We start from the raw sequence: 21,022 nt of genomic DNA, 5'->3' as shown, positions 1-21,022 counted from the left end.
TCAGCTCTCTAAAAGTATTGTTTTGCTCCTTATCCCGACACGTTTCACTCTCTAACAGAAAAAATCGCTAATTTGCTGGGGATTAAAACTATTAAGCAATCACTGCAGAAAACACACAATGGTTTGCTTTCTCATTAAACATAATGGGAAATAACTGCCCTATTTGTGATTTGACTTTTATTAGTAGAACATCTTTAGAATTACGAAATTTAAACAGCATTTATAGGTATGTGAAGTGTCCTGGTTTCACTCTTCCCTTTGATCATGTCAGTTTTCATGCAGAGAAAATCCCATTTTTATAAAGAGCTATGTTTTTTACAAGGATGCTGCGTCGATGCAGGAGTCAGAAGCACTACATGCTTTGCAGAGGCATCACAAGCAAAAATAATTATAAAACATACAAAGGCACATTAACATACAAAATGTAAATGTAGTAGCATTTCATAGTTTTAACTTACATTTGAATATATGCAAATATTTACTTATTTTTAATAAAAGTATTCCAACTGTAATTTTTATATAATCTGAGAGCCCTACTCCACACAGACAGCAACTGGGTGTTGTATTCAACACAAATAGCAGCCCCTTTAAAGAGATTTTTCAACATGTCAACTCAATCTGTATAACAAACACACCTTAGTAACAAATTTGAATATTGAACTGAAAACTAAAAAAGTGATGGGCAATTTTTTGTACCTGTGTCACAGATGGGCAAAGTTTTTTGTCATCATAGCAGTTGGGTTTCACATGGGGCCTAGATTTGTTTTGTCCCCTTAGTTTCTTTTTCTGATTATCTTTCACCTTATCATCACTTTTACTTTTTAGATTGTCTTCCTGACCTTCATCCAGTTTTATTCTTTTGCACTCTGGTTCATCTGTTTCATGTATGGAGGAGTCTTGATTAGTCGTCGACTCATTTTCCACACTTTTATCTGAATGTTTACCAGCACAATCTATGAACTCATGGAATTTTTCTTTTGTTGTGACAAACCTGAAAATAAACAAACAGACAAAAACCCAGAATAGTATGGATCCAAAAAAAAAAAAAAAAAATACTCATTTAAAAATTCTTGTATTCACAAATCATATCTGAAAAAATGGTAATGGAAGTGCAGCATTAATTTTTCCCTAAAGTCTCAAATTGCTACAACTTCTCAAAAAAAACAAAAAAAAAAAAAAAACACACAACAACAAAAGGCCACAGCTGAAACTTGAACTAAATTTAGATCACCTAATGTTAATGAATGAGCTGCAAAGAATGCTGAAAGAGAGAATTAACTGCAAACTTCATGTTTATCTGTAAATGTTATGTCATGTTAACTCTATCCATGAAATTTTAACTTTTACTTATGCTTCAGTACTAGGGTGTTGTACTGTGTTAGCCATTATGAATGTAGAGAAAAGCCAAGCAAATTGACACCTTTTATTGGCTAACTAAAAAGATTACAATATGCAAGCTTTCGAGGCAACTCAGGCCCCTTCTTCAGGCAAGATGTAATTGATTACATCTTCCCTGAAGAAGGGACCTGAGTTGCCTCGAAAGCTTGCATATTGTAATCTTTTTAGTTAGCCAATGAAAGGTGTCATTTTGCTTGGCTTTTCTCTACTTATGCTTCATGAACAGAAAAGCAGCTGTCCAACAATACACACAAAAATTTAACAGCTTTTTGACATAAACATGTTCCTGCAGCCCTAGTAAATTAACTAATTTTGTTATCAGTTAGTTGCTTTCTTATGTATTTATATATATATATATATATTATATATATATATATATATATATATATAAACACTATGTCCCTTCAATGACAAACACTAACGTTAATAAATATTGATATATTGTAGATATGGAGGATGTAAATCTGGTAGAGGGTTAAAGACAAAAGCACTCAAAAAGTGTGGACTCATTTCAGTTTTATATCTGGTAAGAAATCCGAATAAGCTCACTCGGTACAGGAACACAAGTGTGATGTGGGAGCAGCTTAAAAGAAAACAAATCATAGTAATGTGAATCTTTTTTCAGCTGCTCCCGTTAGGAGTTGTCACAGCATCTTGTTCTATTACACCCATCACTTTCATGTCCTCTCTCACAACATCCATAAAATGTGAATAGGGGAATAATTCAGTCGCACTCTCATTATCACTTTTTCCTGTTTCTTCTGGCAGCTCAGAATCCTCATATGTCAGTGCAAAATCTGAATCATACTCAATATTGAAAATTTCTTTATCAAGGTAACTCTTAAAAAAAGTAGCCTTGAAATACTTTGACACCCAGTTTATTTCATTTCATTGTTTTGCTGCCATCTAGAGGATAAATAAAACAACACATTTCAAGCAACTTCTGTTGACTGTTCTGCCATGCTGTTTTTTGAAAAAATGTAAATTTTAGATACTTGTACTTTTGTTATGAATGTGAGCATTGAAAGGATTACTTGAACATTTGTAAATAAAATTCTTCCACATTTGCACAAAACGTGGATTAGATTAAAAAAAATAAATCAAATAATTGACAGACTAATCAATTAGAAAATTCTTTTTTTAGTTGTTAGCCCTACTGTGAAAAGAGGTATTCTAATTTTGCAAAGTCTACATATTCTTAAATAAGTACTCTAATGCAAGTAGCACACCACTCAAAAGAAAACGGGAGGAAAAAAATTAAAAACTGATTACCAATAATCTGCATTGAATAAAAGTATACAGTAAGTCTAACGTTTTCAAATAAGATATCAAATGTAAAATGGAATGAATGCTTTCAAATTAAATCTGTTGCCACCTTTACCTCACATTATTATTTGACAATTATATAGAAAAAATATTAAGTGAATTATTTCACTATATTACAGTGATCCCTCGCTATATCGCGCTTCGCCTTTCGCGGCTTCACTCTATCGCGGATTTTATATGTAAGCATATTTAAATATATATCGCGGATTTTTTGCTGGTTCGCGGATTTCTGAGGACAATGGGTCTTTTAATTTCTGGTACATGCTTCCTCAGTTGATTTCATACAAGGGACGCTATTGGCAGATGGCTGACAAGCTACCCAACTTACTTTTCTCTCACTCTTGCGCTTTCTCTGATCCTGACGTAGGGGGTGTGAGCAGGGGGGCTGTTCGCACACCTAGACGATACAGACGCTCATCTAAAAATGCTGAAAGATTATCTTCACGTTGCTACCTTCTGTGCAGCTGCTTAGTGAAGCGACATGCTGCACGGTGCTTCGCATACTTAAAAGCTCGAAGGGCACATATTGATTTTTGCATGTTTGTTTTTCTCTGTCTCTCTCTATCTCTCCCTCCCTGCTCCTGACAGAGGGGGTGTGAGCTGCCGCCTTCAACAGCTTTGTGCCGCGGTGCTTCGCATACTTAAAAGCCAAACAGCCCTATTGATTTGTTTGCATTCTCTGTCTTTATGACAGTCTCTGCTCCTGACGCACACTCCTTTGAAGAGGAAGATATGTTTGTATTCTTTTAATTGTGAGGTCAGAACTGTCATCTCTGTCTTGTCATGGAGCACAGTTTAAACTTTTGAAAAAGAGACAAATGTTTGTTTGCAGTGTTTGAATAACGTTCCTGTCTCTCTACAACCTCCTGTGTTTCTGCGCAAATCTGTGACCCAAGCATGACAATATAAAAATAACCATATAAACATATGGTTTCTACTTTGCGGATTTTCTTATTTCGCGGGTGGCTCTGGAACGCAACCCCCGCGATAGAGGAGGGATTACTGTATTTAACACATTTAAATCAATCACATTCCTCAGAAAGGAATAACCAAAACACCAGTGAAAATGCTAGCCCATTTTGTCTTTTATGTATGTGCACCCACACTATATGAAAACTAGATATAGTGCCTTGCCAATTGGTTATTGGCTTCCGGCACAGCATGCACGATGGAGTGAAGTCTGACAGAGATACTCCTAACTTTTCAGCCAGTTCCCTTGGGTTAGGTTTATACTTTACTATACGTCTGTAGATGCTGCTGCTACGCAAGCATACTGTTTGTACTTGGGCTCGTACTTTATGTAAACCTGGAGGATTCTACCAGGTGGCAGTGCAAGATATTATCACGGTGAGAAAACAACGTTCGGCTTTACGGTGTTGTGAATTGCCCGAAATATCCATTAAATTCCCAGGACACCTTGGCACAATATCTCTGAAAAGGAAGGACATTTAATGATTACATCCATCAATCCAGGGATGGGCCCAATCCAGATAGCATTGGGCACAAGGCAGAAACAATCCCTGGACGGGGCATCAGCTCATCGCAAAAAAAAACCAAGCACACACATACACTACTGTCATTTTAGCATCACCAAATCCTAAAACCTGCATGTCCTTGGAAGGAAACTGGAGCACACAGTGGAAACCCAACAGGAAAAAAATCAAACTCCAGACAGGGAACACCAGGGAGCAGCGAGGCAGCTTTGCTACTGTGCCACCCCCACATGTATAATTCTTAACAGTATCAATTACTTAAATAAAGAATATTAAGATAGAAAACAAGCCAACATATGACCAGCAATTGTATCCATCATACAATATCAGAAAAAATAAAAGTTGAAGGTCTCAGTAATGTTGATCTACTCGGGTCAACAAAATACAGTATTCTGACAGTGCTCTTTGGGAATAAATAAAAAGATCAGTTTTGGAAATATCTGCTGTGGCAGAATGAGAGCACTAACAAACAATGGAATGAAACTATGGGTTAAATTTACAGTATGGATTGGATTTTAATTTAAAAACTGGTTGAAGTGAAATTAGTTGGTGTTTGAGGCACTGACATAACTGGGGAGTATTCCACGAAGCGCACTTAGCATGTAAGCTTTGTTTAAATGGAGATGCCAAGCTTGTCCGAGCCCCTTTTAATTTCATTAACTGAGGCAATGAAGCATCATTTCTTAGCCTGGTCTATACCAGGCTAAAAGTGAAGCTTAACATAATGTTGTGGATTTGGAGTTAACAAAATTGCCATTCAATTGGCAACAAAACCTCAGAGAAAAATTCCTGCTACTGAATACTTGTATTATGAGTTTCAAGTATGGCGTTCACAAATTAACATTTACATTTGTTAATGTGAATAATGACATCAATATTTAATTACGCAATGTAACAATTTCAGAACCATAATGTACTTAGGCATTGATCTGGCTTGCCTCACAACCTCTATAACTTTCTTAACAGCAGATACATATGTGTTATTATTGATTAACTAGTATTTCTTGATCAAATGCTGAAAGGAATACCACTATCAGTGTTGTGTTCTTCTATTTTATGACAATTAAATAAAACTTAACTTTTCATGGATATCCTATAACACGCCATGCATTGCAACAGTTTCACGCTTTAAAGTCACAGGTACTCAAAGTGCAGATTTTCCACTATCCTCTAAGCTTCACATAACCCTGTTATCGACAATTGTTTCTTAGGGCTGTTTAAACCTCACAAGTGTGTGCATAATTGGGGATTGCTGATTCCCGCCTTGAGTTAATGAGAAACGCTTGATGTGCATAGAACTAACTAAGCCTCAATTGAAAAGCAAGGAGTCCTCAGCTAAGTCTTTGCTTCAAATATTCGTGGAATAGCCCCCTGCTCATCTGTTGGCTCACTTCACAGATCATTTTTGTTTGGATATCGTTTAACTCTTTTAGGGCTAATTTTTTTTTTTTGTCTCTTTTCTCCCAGGGCTGAATATTTTTTCAAAAACTAACTTTTTTTAAAAAAAGAACACAAAGCAATTGTTTAACATATAAAATCAGCAAAAAATATTTACTTTTGACAAATCTTACTGTCTTGCATGTTGTATTAGCCTGCATACTATATGATTTCACATACATATCACATACATGTTACACAGCAAAGTCCTACAAAGTATGATATCGCTCAAAGCAGCCAATTGCATGCATTGCCACACTGCATTGCTTACAATATGTGTTGCACTGGTGTTTCCTTTTCAATTGTCTGTTGCTGCATTTTCTCACATATATTGTTAGTGTGTACGGTAGAGAGACAAGTCACCCGTTTGACATCGTGCCATGCCACTGCCACCAAGTTTTCTGCCTGCATGAAAACCGTATTGTCGCCTCTTTTCATCTTCAGCCTGTGTCTCCTGTTCACACTCACTGTGCCACAAGCTCCAATTCCCCTGCTCTTTAGCTCCCTGAACAATTCTGGGCATGTATAAAAATTGTCCATTTACACAACATGACCCAAAATGTTCACAGCCCTGAAGCATTTCCAGCACAACCTGACTTGTCAAGGGACAGTTCTCTCTTTGGCTGAGTGGTGGCTCTGAGGCTAGGGATCTGCACTGGCAATCGGAAGGTTGCCGGTTCGAATCCCGTAAATGCCAATAGGGAATCTACTCTATTGGGCCCTTGAGCAAGGCCCTTAACCTGCAATTGCTGAGCGCTTTGAGTAGTGAGAAAAGCGCTATATAAATGCAAAGAATTATTATTATTATTATTATTATTCTTTGAAAGAAATACTTTCCTGTATATGTAATTACTTTCAGGCAGAAACCACGGTTTGCTTCTGCCAGTACAAAATCCTTTATGCCATAATTTGTGGGCTTGTCTGGCATATACTGGCAGAAAAAAAGGTGTCCCTTTTATTTTATCATAGATTCATGCACAGACAAATCACGGCCAGGCTGATAAAATTGTTTATATGTTGGTTCCACATTGTCAAGCGGGGCTGAACTTTATACATGGAGTTATAGCCTGGCTCATCCCTTGGAATTTGCTTCTGGTTATCACAGAAGCGAATAAAACTTTGCAGCAGCACGTACCCATCATCACATGGCATAACCTGTCCAAAGCCAAAAGGGGACAAAGCACATTTGGACCAATGCTCCCTGAAGTTATATCACCTGTCTAGTCCCAACTCTATTTGTAATGCCATAAAGCCCTTCATCTCATCTTTTGTTGTGGGTTTCCACTTTGAAAAATGAGAATGCGGTGCAAGCACAGCCTGCGATTCAAAAAATTGCTCTGCATACCTGTTTGTCTCGTCTGGCAGTAGCTGAAAAGCAGCATCAGGAGAGAGCAGCCTGAAGTAGTCTGGCGGCTGGTAATCTGTTGTGTGCAACAGCAAGCCATGCTGTCTTGTGAAGTCCAGTAGCCAGTTTGGCTCCCACGGATCAATGTCTGGGTATTCCTCCCACACGAACCTTGCCGTAGGTGCGTCGGCTACGCAAATGCACTAAGCTGGCAGACGATCAGCTGGGCTGGTGCCTCACTCTCTTGCTCGATCTCCTGATCACTGTTAACAAAATCAGATTCTGAAAAATCAGAGTCCGACTCAGTGATAATGCGCAAAACATCACCTGCTGAGTATTTTCTTTACTGCACTCGCTTCGCTCCCTCGTGAGATGTCGATGCCAACTTGCCTTTATTTACATTTCGTAACTCACGCACACGCAAGGATTAGATGCCGAGTCAATGAGTCTAACATTCCTCTAAGCAGAGAGGGAATGCCTGTGATGTAACAGTGAGTTTTGTCGCCATTAACAGCTGATTGTTGGCCTCTACCCCTGGATGTTGACTTTTGTCAACATGCGCCCTAAAAGAGTTAAAGAAAAGATTAAGCAATTTAGAGGGCTAAATCTTAAAAAGTCAGTTTAACTTCTTTTCCCTTCATTTTCTCAGATGCAAAAAGCGGTCACTAATTAAATGGTTTAGAATCCAGCCACAGTAGTGTTCCAGTAGCGGAGTTGGAGACCCCTGCTATAGTGTCTGTACGAGAAATGTTCTCTGTTCTTTTCTGTTTAACCAAAATTTACCACAGAGATGATGAGATCATATAACTTTTTTTTTTTTTAGTGACTAGTACCGATGTATTTTATAGTTATGTTATGCAAAATAACATAGCCTGTAATAATATATTATATAGTTATATAATATATAATAATATATGTAAATAATATAGCCTGTACAGGATCAAGCAATTCCATATTCCTTCAGTCTTGCCATAGTGAACTGGAAAATGCACACGGGAAGGCTTCTTCAGGCCCGTTGTAATAAAGGACGCAAATTCCTGGGATGGTATGAAAACAGTTAAGTTATAAAAATGCTACGTTTAATTTTCATGACTGCAGTGTAGAAAACAATTAAAGCAGTAAAGAAAGTTAATAAAACCCTTTCAACTCAAAGGTTAACTCTAAAATAAAATAGATATTTGTCTGCTTTTTGAGACCAAAATGATCCTGACCCTTTATATGTGCTTTCACGCAAGTACAACAAACTCTTTAGTCATTTATTTAAAAATAAAATTTTAAATAACAGGTTTATCTTTTTTTTTTGCACAGTGGTATTAAACAAAAAAATTAAACCTTTTCCAGCAATGTATAAAGCAGTACACTCAACCCAGCCACAGGGGATGCACAAACCAGTGTGTTTCTTTGTGCCGGTCTCAAGCCCGGATAAATGGGGAAGGTTACATCAGGAAGGGAATCCGGTGTAAAACTTTTGCCTAATCAATATTTGGACAACAATACAAATTTCCATACTGGATCGGTCGAACCCCGGGTTAACAACGACCGCCACCGGTACTGTTAGCCAACAGGGTGCTGGCGGAAATTGGGCTACTGTTGGCCGAAGGAGAAAAAGAAGGAGAAGAGGTGGGGGGGAGGATGGAGACGTGTCCGGAGGCAGGAGGAATGTAAAGAGAGTGGAACAGGGGGTAGGAACTTTGAATGTTGGCAGTATGACTGGTAAGGGGAGAGAGTTAGCAGATATGATGGAGAGACAGAAGGTTGATATATTGTGTGTGCAAGAGACTAAATGTTAGGGGAGTAAGGGCAGGTGGATCGGAGATGGATTCAAATTGTTCTATCATGGTGTGGACAGGAGGAGAAATGGGATGGGGTTATTCTGAAGGAACAGTATGTCAAGAGCGTTTTAGAGGTAAAGACTGGCAGACAGAGTAAGGATTATGAAGCTGGAAATTGGAGGTGTGATGATGAATGTTGTTAGTGCATATGCCCCGTAAGTTGGGTGTGCAATGGATGAGGAAGAATATTTTTGGAGTGAGTTGGATGAAGTGATGAACAGTGTACCCAAGGGACAGAAAGCAGTGATTGGAGCGGATTTCAATGGACATATTGGTGAAGGGAACAGAGGAGATGAGGAGGTGATGGGTAGGTATGGTGTCAAAGAGAGGAATGAAGAAGGTCAGAGGATAGTGGATTTTGCGAAAAGGAAGGACATGGCTGTGGTAAATACGTATTTTAAGAACAGGAAGGAACATGGGGTTATGTACAAGAGTGGAGAGAAGATGCACACAGGTAGATTACATCCTATGCAGAAGAGTCAATCTGAAGGAGACTGTAGACTGCAAAGTGGTGGCAGGGGAAAGTGTAGTTAAGCAGCATAGGATGGTGGTCTGTAGGATGACAGAGATCAAGAAGAGGAAGAGAGTGAGGGCAGAGCCAAGGATCAAATGGTGGAAGCTGAAAAAGGAAGACTGCAAGATTGAGTTTAGGGAGAAGGTGAAGAGAGAGATGGCAAAGGGTAAAGAAAAGGTGTATGAGGTTGGACACTAAGGAGGGAGAAAAAGACTAGTATCGATTGGCTAGACAGAGGGACTGAACTGGGAAAGATGTGCAGCAGGTTAGGGTAATAAAGGATAAACATGGAAACATACTCACAAGCGAGGAGAGTGTGTTGAGCAGATGGAAAGAGTACTTTGAGAGGCTGATGAATGAAGAGAACGAGAGAGAACAGGTTGGATGATGTGGAGATATTGAATCAGGAAGTGCAATGGATTAGCAAGGAGGAAGTAAGGACAGCTATGAAGAGGATGAAAAATGGAAAGGCCGTTGGTCCAGCTGACATACCAGTGGAAGCATGGAGGTGTTTAGGAGAGATGGCAGTGGAGTTTTTCAATCAGATTGTGTAATGGAAACTTGGAAAGTGAGAGGATGCCAGAGGAGTGGAGAAGTGTACTGGTGCCGATATTTAAGAATAAGGGGGATGTGCAGGACTGTAGTAACTACAGGGGGATACAATTGATAAGCCACAGCATGAAGCTATGGGAAAGAGTAGAGGAAGCTAGGTTAAGAAGTGAGGTGATGATTAATGAGCAGCAGTATGGTTTCCTGCCAAGAAAGAGCACCACAGATGTGTTGATGGAGAAGTATAGAGAAGGCCAGATGAGTTGCATTGTGTCTTTGTGGACCTGGAGAAAGCATATGAAAGGGTGCCTCGACAGGAGTTGTGGGATTATATGAGGAAGTCGGGAGTGGCAGAGAAGTACGTAAGAGTTGTACAGGATATGTACGAGGGAAATGTGACCGTGGTGAGGTCTGCGGTAGGAGTGACGGATGCATTCAAGGTGGAGGTGGGATTACATCAGGGATCGGCTCTGAGCCCTTTCTTATTTGCAATGGTGATGGACAGGTTGACAGATGAGATTAGGCAGGAGTCCCCGTGGAATATGATGTTTGCTGATGACATTGTGATCTGTAGCGATAGTAGGGAGCAGGTTTTAGGAGACCCTGGAGAGGTGGAGATATGCTCTAGAGAGCAGAGGAATGAAGGTCAGTAGGAACAAGACAGAATACATGTGTGTAAGTGAGGGGTAGGTCAGTGGAATGGTGAGGATGCAAGAAGTAGAGTTGGCGAAGGTGGACGAGTTTAAATACTTGGGATCAACAGTATGGAGTAATAGGGATTGTGGGAAAGAAGTGAAAAAGAGAGTGCAGGCAGGGTGGAATGGGTGGAGAAGAGTGTCAGGAGTAATCTGTGACAGACAGGTATCAGCAAGAGTGAAAGGGAAGGTCTACAGGACGGTAGTGAGACCAGCTATGTTATGTGGGTTGGAGACGATGGCACTGAGCAGAAAGCAGGAGACAGAGCTGGAGGTAGCAGAGTTAAAGATGCTAAGATTTGCACTGGGTGTGACAAGAATGGATAGGATTAGAAATTAGTACATTAGAGGGTCAGCTCAAGTTGGACGGTTGGAAGACAAAGTCAGAGAGGCGAGATTGTGTTGGTTTGGACATGTGCAGACGAGAGATGCTGGGTATATTGGGAGAAGGATGCTAAGGACAGAGCTGCCAGGGAAGAGAAAAACAAGACGGCCTAAGAGAAGGTTTATGGATGTTTTGAGAAAGGACATGCAGGTAATGGGTGTAACAGAAGAAGATGCAAAGGATAGAACGATATGGAAGAAGATAAAGCAGTGCACTCGTTCCCACTAAACGCTCAGTGCAATCTTACAATGAATACATCATCAGCTCCCTTCACCAGGATACTACTGTAAATTCAAAACATGTTCATTCTGCTATAAAAGAAAACAATCTCTATCTCAAAGCAATGATACTTCCACAGTGCCAAACAGGTTGATATTCATACCCATTTAAAATAACCACAATACCCATTTATTTTTTTGGCTAACACAAAAGAACACATTTTAATTAAATATTCCAATATGCACGAATGTGTTCTTTTACAATCTCCACACACTTGCCAATAAAATATTATAACTCTACTAAGTAACTGTAATATAACATTAACCATTTCAAAACAACAGTATGTAGTTCAACCAGAAAACAGTTAACTAAAAAAAATCTGTTAGATGCCCACCCACCCTACCAGCCTGTCTTGTAAATGTAGGCTTAAATGAATAAGCCAAATGCTGTGATTAAACAGCAAAAAAGGACAAAACTAGAAATGACAGAAAAAAAAAAAAACTTTCCAAAAATCATAAACTATCAGAGTCATATTACACAATATGTACAACTTCTAAATAATGACTTTTTCTATACACTAAATGAGACAGTACAATGAGAGCAACTTACTGAATTTTGATGGGAGCAACTCCTCTGTCAGTATTCGGTTGTTTAGCATTACTGATGTTAGTGTCCAGCTGATTTTTTCCCTCTCCCTCCATACTTTCCTGTAAAGCATAAGAAAATGATAAAACAAAAACAGTATACTGTATACATCTGTATCCAAGTTATCCCAGAGATCTGCAAGAACAAGATAATCTTGTAAGAATGTTGTTCACTATTAAAAATTGGTATTTGCTAGTCACTTTTTTATCTTAATGTGCTGCTCCTGATTTTATTTTGGTACAATATTAAGCAAAAAGATAACCATTGTTTCCTGCGAGTAAAAAAATAACCTTACACAATCTTTCTATCCATACAAGCAACCAAGGACATGCAAAGGGCAACATTCAGATTTTTTTTGTCTGCTGCTTAGAAACATTGTGCAAAATATTTAAGTTGCCTATGCAGTACTGCAATTATTTACATTTACACCTCTGCAAATTTCTTGTAGGTTTCAGCTAAAATTCTGCTTTCAGTGTTTAACCTAGCAAGTGCTTTGTAAAACAAGAACAAGAATTTTACTTTTGATATTTGGCATAAAAATATCTTACTAATTAAAGTGACACTTTGGTATGTAATGCCACATGCCTGTATTAAAAAATGCTTTTTGTAAATTTCTCAATTAGTAACAAAGCTGTACTTTAAACATTGTCTCCTATTCCTGCATTTAGCTTATCATTTGGGAAACAACCAATTGTGTGTTGATTTAGCTTTTTATGTCTGTGGTCTGGTACAGTAACCAGTACAATTAAGATAAAAAAAAAAAAAAGTAAATTATTTATATAACATCCTTAAGCCAGCTTTATCTAATTTAGGTTCAGGAAGCCTATCCTGGCTGTATTTGGCACAACCCTGGATGGGGTATCCATGCTTCAGGTCATTCAGGTTGGGGAGCATGCACTGGTACAGCGCATTTCTGCACCCATCACACAACGAAACAGCTCAGGATCCTGGATGGCAACCCCCCAGGCTGACACGCAGTCCAGTCCCACCCTCCAGAAATGACCCTCTATCTGCTGCAGCCAGGTGTTACGTGGGCGTCCCCTTGGCCTGGTCCAGCCACTCAGATCCTCAACATGGAGGATCCTACGAACTAGATCACCCTCGGGGAATCATGCTACATGGCCATAGTGCCATTACCAGCTTTGTGAGGGAGCATCGGTTATGTGCCTCATTCGGGACTCATTGGATATTGTCTATATCTCGCAACCATATAGCAAGACGGGAAGCACCAAGACTCTAAAAACTTGGACCTTCATCCTGTTGCATAGATATCTGGAGCGCCACACACCCCTTTCCAGTGACCTCATGACGCCCCCACGCTCTTCCAATTCGTCTACTGACTTCATAGGAAGAGTCACCGGAGACATGAATGTCACTGACGAGGTAAGTAAACCTCTCGACAACATCACTCTTTCTACAGACAGACACTGCTCATGGCTGTGTCCATGAGGTCATTAAAGGCCTGGATCTTGGTTTTTAACCAGGACACTCACAAGCCCAGACACTCAGACTCCTCGCTCAGTCTCCCGAGTGCCCCAATCAAAGACTCCATTGATTCCACGAAGATCAGCATCGTCGGCAAAGTCAAGATCAGTGAATTTTTCTTTGCCAACAGATGCTCCACAGCCGCTGGACCCCACGACCTTGCCCATCACCCAGTCCATGCAAGCACTAAACGGAGCAGAAGCTAGAACACACCCCTGACAAACCCCAGAATCAACTGGGGGAAAAACACTGAGGTTCTGCCTCCACTCTGCACAGCACTCAGAGTACCAGTGTACAGGTCGGCCATGATATCCAGCAACCTTGAGGGGATCCCGCAAAGTCTCAGGATGTCCCATAGGGCAGCTCAATCAACTGAATCGAACGCTTTATGAAGACCAACAAAGGCTGCTAAGAAACTACTGATATTTGGCGTGCTTCACAGCGAGTATATAAAAAAAACTTTTTTTTTTGTCCGTTTCAAAAAAAATTTTAGCACAAAGAAAAGGGTATTGTGCACTGAAACATTTATTATAAAATCAAGGTTTAATTACAATATAAATTAGGAAGGCAGCATGGCACCCAGCTACTCACACTGCACGATATTATGCAAGTAACTCCTTCACCTACTTCACCTGCCTATGCTCAAAATGGAAAAGGAAAAAATTCTGTATTCAATTGTATCTCAAATGTTATAAGTCACCTTGGATAAAGGTGTCAGCCAAATAAGTAATAACAACATTACAAAAAAAGACTTACCATGCAAAATGTATTCTTTAATTTTTTAAATTATCTATATGATAAAGCCTTACCTCAGAATAATCCAAATGTAATTATTTTATTTCTAATATATAATTTTTTTGGTATTTGGTACGCCACAGTGTTGAAATAGAAGTTTTAAATGTTTCAAGCGTTTCATATAAATATATCATTTAAAGTGATTAAATTTGAAATAACTTAAGAATTTAGTAGCTAGAACCAAAGCCGTTTATCTGTTACAAATGGGGGCTCAAATTGTCTTTTCAAGTATTGCTTAAAATGCCTATTTTTTTGTATTTAGATAAACAATGTTATTGACCAGACCATGGACAAAGGACCACGTAAGATGTCTCTTCAAAAACAATTTTGGGCAAAAAACTGGAATTTATAATAGAAAAGAAAATGTTAAATGATTATTTAAACAATATCCAGTTGACATTTATTAACAGAAATGAGAAAATCTAAATAAGTATATATAGAGAGAATTCTGTAAGTCATAAAGTTCAGAACTGAATTCGAGAGTCCTTATATTATAAAAATCGGGAGTGGTCTCCCCTAGACTTTCTCGTATACTGTACTCCGATATGGGGATGGATATTTGTGGAGTAAACCGCAAGACAATGATTACATTTTTAATAATGTTCATTAAAGAACCACCCACAACAAATCAAATCATTAATATATTGAACAATTATTATAAAAGTAAAGTTGAATAAATCGGACTCTGAAGCTGCATGAATAAAAGGTAAAGTACCACTTCCGGTTAACGGAAATAGTCCAAAAGTTGATAGAAATCTACGTTTTATATCGAATACTTGTATGCACTTGGTTGACCTAAGTGAAAGCATACTCAAGTTATCGTGTTTACACACACACACACACACACACACACACACACACACACACACACACACACACACAGAATTCCAAACATTGTATTTTCGGACTCAGGGAGGTCTAAAACGTCGAGATTCATCAAAATTTCTACATCGAATCTTTGGACGATTACAATACTTTCCCCATACTTTATACAAAAAAAAGTCAACAACTATTGTAATCGCTAATGGCAAGGTTGAAGGACACAACTTCACTACACACCACGCGGTCTTAATTATTTTTCAGTAGCAGGTAAAACAATCCTATGCTGGATGCTTAATTGATTACAAGAAATCGCAGTGTTACTGGCGCCTACACATACCGACAACTGTAAATATAGACACAATTTTTTCAGAACACAATAATATAGATCTCTTTTCTAAATATCAGCACGTAGTTCTGCCTTGAGCATCTTAGCAGAATTAGCCATGTGCTAACGTTTACATTTGATCTACACATTCAGACACTGAACATCCATGAACTTCCACGAATAAAGTCAGACCAATCTACTGTACAATAATACGATCAAAGCCCATGAAATCACTAAGGGCTAAATAAATTCGTGATACGTGTCATGATTTACTAATACCTGCAATGTTATAATGATCAATGTCATTAAACATTTTTCCAAGTAAACATTTAAAATTATTTAAATAAACCCTTTCCATTAGTAAGGGAGTATATTAATAAAATCAGCTTCAAACACTAACACCATATGATAGCTCTCGAACACGATTAATACATCATTTCATTTATAAATAACACTAGTTACCACGTAGTTGCAATATGGAAAATACTATTCCTTAAAAATAAAACAGAGAAAATCGCCAACTCACAGCAAATCCTGTTTAAAGCTGTTCAACTACACGTGGGGGTACGTTTAGTGCAGCACTTTTATCATGCCCCAGTGTACAGAGTGCACGGTTTATTCGTTCCTACTGAATTTATACAAAGCTGTGTTGCCGTTACGCTTGCCATATTTCCATTTCCATATGTACGCAACTTGGGTAATAAAGACAACTTAGATCCAGACTATATGCAATGTAAAATATAATAATGGAAAGTGTGTGACAAGACCTTGCACTAAAATCATTTCAATTTACAACAAAACATACACACACACGCACGCACGCGCGCGCGTTTATTTATGGCATACTGGAGCATCCTTAATATCTAAGCATTATATAACTTGAAACAAGAGTTAATATGTTTGGAAATATCCATATATTAATCTGTGTTCTCATACTGAAACTAGCTGTGTTTTGCCTGGGAAATCTCCTAAGACAATTGGCCTCGGTAATCGTGCTGGCTGTTAATTGGATTTATCAGAAGTACTACGTATGTAACTGAGTACTTTTTTGTATATAATTATTATTATTATTATTATTCAGGGGTTAATATTATTACTATCCTCAAGCACCTTGTCTTAAACATGCTACATACAATTGCACATAAGTAAAACATTCTTACTGCAGATCAATCCTTTCCTTTCCTGCTAACTTGGCTTTTGTTGATAGTCTTTGCATGAAACTGTATTCTTTTGAATACAAACTAATTAGTGGTAATAATGGGAATTTGGAATGTAACTATACTTTTAACCAATTTAATGTTGCAGATCCTGTGAAAGTGGTAGCTTCAGTCAGATATGAATGTAACGCTTTGATCTGTAATCTTGTACCACTACAAAGGTTTCAGTGTTTAAAATCAATATACACTGAGTTGTGGTTTCCTTGAACTTATTAAGTACACCATTGATGTCTGAGCATTTATGCATCTCATGTAATGAACTGAATGTTGAGCCATTTGGTCTGTCATTTTCTAACCAACTTAGTCCTGAACTGGCTTGTGGGGGGTGCTGGTGCCTATCCCAGCTATCATAGGGTGCAAAGCAGGAACAAACCCTGGAGAGGGTGCCAATCCAACACAGGGAGAACACACACACTGCCCATCTCCACACCAGGACCAATTTAGTATTTCCAGTATACTTGTGGGAGGAAACTGGAGACCCAGAGAAAGGCCTATGCAGACATGGGGAGAACATGCAAGCTCCACGCAGGAAGGACCAGGGATGCGAACGCTGGTCTCCTTATTGCAAGGCAGCAGCGCTACCACTGCGCTACCATGCCACCCCTGAATGTTAAGCATTGTACAGAAAAGAACAGAAGAAAACAAAAAAAATCATGAACTATGTACAGTATCCACCTCCTGTATGTTCTGTCCATGGGGGACCCCTTTTGTGGTTTGTGCAAGTTCTTAAACTGACTAAAGCATGCCATTGCACTACCCTTGCCAACCTCCTGTTCTTTGAAGTTGATGTATATAAGAGTGCTTGGCAATCCAATCCGGCTTGAATTTGTATGTATTTTATAGTACTTTATGAGGTGTAAGAAGAAGCTGACAGAATACAGAGTACCGTGTGTACCTACTTGCTAACCATGTCTTCTTCGTGGTTTCTCCAACTTTTCTTTCATATACTTCACATCTAATTTTCCATGCAGCTTGCCACATGTGCAGGGCATTTGTCCTTTTTCATTCACCCCAGCCCCATTTCTTTGTGCAGTTACAGCCACAACTTGCTCAGTCTGCTTGCAATGTTCATTTGCAGGAACTGCACACCCCATTTCTCCTTGCAATCACAGCAAAAGCAAAAAAGGATGCACTGACTAAGAATAACCCACTTATACAGCTTTATATTGAGAAATAAAAAAAGATGTCAGCTAATTTTTTTCTATATAATATCACCAAATTTCAGTCAAATCACTCAAAGCATTTTTGAGATTTTGGGGTATAGTTTTTCTGTTTCAGTTTTGGGAGTGTTTACCCTTGTGACCACCAGGAGGCACACCATCCTCCCCAAACCTCAGATACAACAGACAGAAAGCACAAGTCCCAGCACAACACATTCAGTGGGAAACAAGTTTCCAACCAGCACCAAGCACTTTTCTTGTTTCTTTTCCATCTTCCGCCTAAACTCCTTCTCAGGCAAACATCATCCTCTCCCTCCCGACTCTGGCTCCCTGAATGGATTGAGACGGCTCCTTTTATGGAGCACCTGGAAGTGCTCTAGGTATCCCATGATTTCCTTCCAGCAGCACTTCTGGGCGTCCCCTGATCCTTCCATCAGCAATGTGCCCTGGCCAGGTAAGAACTCCAGCCGTCCATTACACCATAAATATTGATATACAGTATGTATATCAAAAATTTTTTCTTAGCAGATACCTGCTGGACTAAATGTACCATCCTGTCAAATTTCAGTTTTTCAGATAAACAGGAAATAGTGTTTCTGCTGATGAGTGAGTGAGTATGTCAGTTAGTCAACTTTGCACTATATATACAGTATATACTGTATATTTATTGCAAAAATAGTGCATCGATTAACGCTGCTGCTTCACAGTTTTATGGATATGGGTTTGACTCCCAGTTCAGTTAAAGTTTAGACCTCAGAGATAAAACCTTATTACTTCAGTGCCAATTCCTTACAAAGGTCTATCCCCTCTTGTTATAATTCAACAAACAGCTCCCATTTTTCCTAAAGGCAGAGCTATTAGAGTACTGAAATGGCTTGTGTAAGGCCTCATTTGTAGATCTTAGGCTGCAAGGAGACATTTTTAATATAGTATACTTTTAAGCCCATGTGTTTTTTCTTCTCCCAATAGCTTGAGGTAAAGCAGGTCCTAAAAACAAGATCCCATAAATTAATTATTTATGTTCATTTATGCTCATTTATGTTATGTTTGCTGTTGGACTGGTAAACCATAAATAGAATTTATGCATTGTGAAAATAAACAGCCTTGACACACAGAAAAAGGTTTGGGGCAGCCACCCGTATACTTAATTCCTGACTGCAAAAGGGCAAATACAAGTAAAGTTGTGAACAGGTTTGAGTCCAAAACAGAACTAAATACGTATGGAGGTTGTCTTGCTTTTAAAGTAGGTTGGTGGAAGTGATGTCATCTTGGGGCTGGAACTGGAAGTGAGTTCTTGGGGCCGGAACTGGAAAGTGACATTTATGTAGCCGGAACTGGGAGTGAGGTTCTTGTGACCGGAAATGGAAGTGATACCATGGACCCGCGACCAGAAGTGACATCTTCATGGTCGGAACCGGAAGTGACGTCTTCATGGCCGGACTTAGGCAGAATTTCCCATATTTGATCTGCAGGCATGTCCTGGCTTGGAATTACCTTTGATTGGTCCCTCTAGCTGTCTCTCATGCGCACATCTGTGACAGCATCTAACCTCAAAGCAAACATTTCTCTATCTATAATTAAAGGTGGCAAATTCTGTCATCATGTAAACAGTGAGTTTAAACGCAAAAGCATATATGATGCATTCATGTTTAACGTCACAAATGCCCACTTACAGTATATTTACTAAACTACTAATCATAGGCCCTGCTAAATCTCCCCTGTGCCTGCAACACAGTCATATAATAACCATACAATAACAATAAAGGAACTTGATTCAATTCAATAGAAGAGAGCGCGTATTGACAAATGATGACGATTGGCTTCTCAGTCAAATTAGATTTCCAAGTGCTATCTTCTTGGAGATGTTGATATCATTTTTAAGATGAAATACACTAAAGTACCTGTATATATATTACACTATACAGATACATTTTTTACTTCATTTAAATAATGTATACTATTAATAATTAAACGTGTGGGCACGGTGGACAGCGGTAGCGATGAGCTGGCACCTCGTCCTGGGACTGTTCCTGCCTCGCACTTTATACTTGCTGGGACTGGTGTGACTCTGGATGGATAGATGGATGGCATAATTAAACATGTACTACGAAGATATTTCAATGTTCCTTAAAAGTTTTGAAGAATCAGCATTCTAAGCTTACAGATGGCTTGACATGTATTACAGATCTTGTGTGGCATAGTATGTTTGAAAGAGATAGTACTGCTGCAATAAATTATTTCATCAAGGGTCGCGGATGGCGCAGCAAGCATCTTGTGGGAGGCAGGAACAATCTCTGGACGGGGCACCAGCTCATCGCTACCACTGCACCACCATGGCCCCATGTTTTATACATGCTTTAATTCATATCATCATGAAAATGATATAAAGTATACTTCATAGTATTTAAATTGTTCATAGCGCTGTAATATCATGCATGTAATATATTCTGTGTTCTGTCGGCTTAGAGAAAGCCCGCTTAAGAAGCATGTAGTGATTCACACACATAGAGCACATTGAAGAACACGTAGAATACAAAGCATATAACGTGCTACTTTAGTTACAATGAGATTTGAGAAACTAGTAAATTAAAAGATTTTAAGATGAAGTTTATGACATTCTACTTTAATGACAAAATAAACTATGCAATCAAAGTGGAAAGTTACAGATTAAAGTTGACATTTTGAGCTTTTTTTCCCACCGTGTCCCTATTTTTTTCTTTTCTCTGTACACTAATATGCTTTCATATGCTATGACTCACTTTTTCACCGCGACTTTGACATGTGACCACTTCTTTTTTATTTTGGGCACTGTGCGACTTTCTGAACTTGAACTTTCAAGTTTCTCCGTCACTCTATGTCACTTGTAAATAGTAAATAGTAAGTTTTTCCTTGCCTCCACCTGGAACTCGCTGAAATTCATATTTTTTCCCCCGTGCTTTTGCAATTGTCTTTTCACAGAACGATGAACTTAAGAGGCTATTTATATTGATTTGCATATTCAAAGAGGAGTAATTCTGGTAGGAGTCAGGTAGGGTGGCAGGTGCGTGCACATGCGTTACATTTCACGCTGACCGGGATTTATGTAGCGGAAGAATGTGGAAGTTGGCATACGAACAGATTTATTCATGTGGATTGTTTTGTGCGTATGCACATTACTGTTTTTGTCTGTACACCATGTTTTAGTGTGAATTCTACGTACGGTGTTGAGGCCCCAGGACTCTGACTATGTCTGACTTTGTCTTTGACTCTCTTTCTTACAATTTCATCCCTTCTAAAGAGAACTGGCCATAGTTCTACAATTAATTAATGGACAGATACTGTGGATTTCCATTTACATTAATCAGTTTCTACCTTGTATTTTGTACTGCATGTTCATTTAT

At 38.8% G+C, this 21,022-nt stretch overlaps 1 protein-coding gene across 1 annotated transcript in view; it reads right to left on the bottom strand.

Annotated features, from left to right (window-relative positions):
* The window catches only part of dus3l (dihydrouridine synthase 3-like (S. cerevisiae)), a 73,526-nt gene extending 57,668 nt beyond the window's left edge, over positions 1-15,858 (bottom strand). The window contains exons 1-3 of the mRNA XM_028817116.2: positions 15,792-15,858; positions 11,803-11,900; positions 697-991 (exon numbers count right to left, since the gene is read on the bottom strand). Of these exons, the coding sequence (XP_028672949.1) occupies positions 697-991; positions 11,803-11,894 (387 nt within the window). The 5' untranslated portion in view covers positions 11,895-11,900; positions 15,792-15,858. The remainder of the gene's footprint in view (positions 1-696; positions 992-11,802; positions 11,901-15,791) is intronic.
* Positions 15,859-21,022: the final 5,164 nt, after the last annotated feature.

The sequence above is a fragment of the Erpetoichthys calabaricus genome, chromosome 13 (assembly GCF_900747795.2).
Source record: "Erpetoichthys calabaricus chromosome 13, fErpCal1.3, whole genome shotgun sequence".
Classification (NCBI taxonomy): Eukaryota; Metazoa; Chordata; class Cladistia; order Polypteriformes; family Polypteridae; genus Erpetoichthys; species Erpetoichthys calabaricus.
Note: the sequence above shows the minus strand (reverse complement) of the source record. Positions and strands in the feature narration are given on the sequence as shown.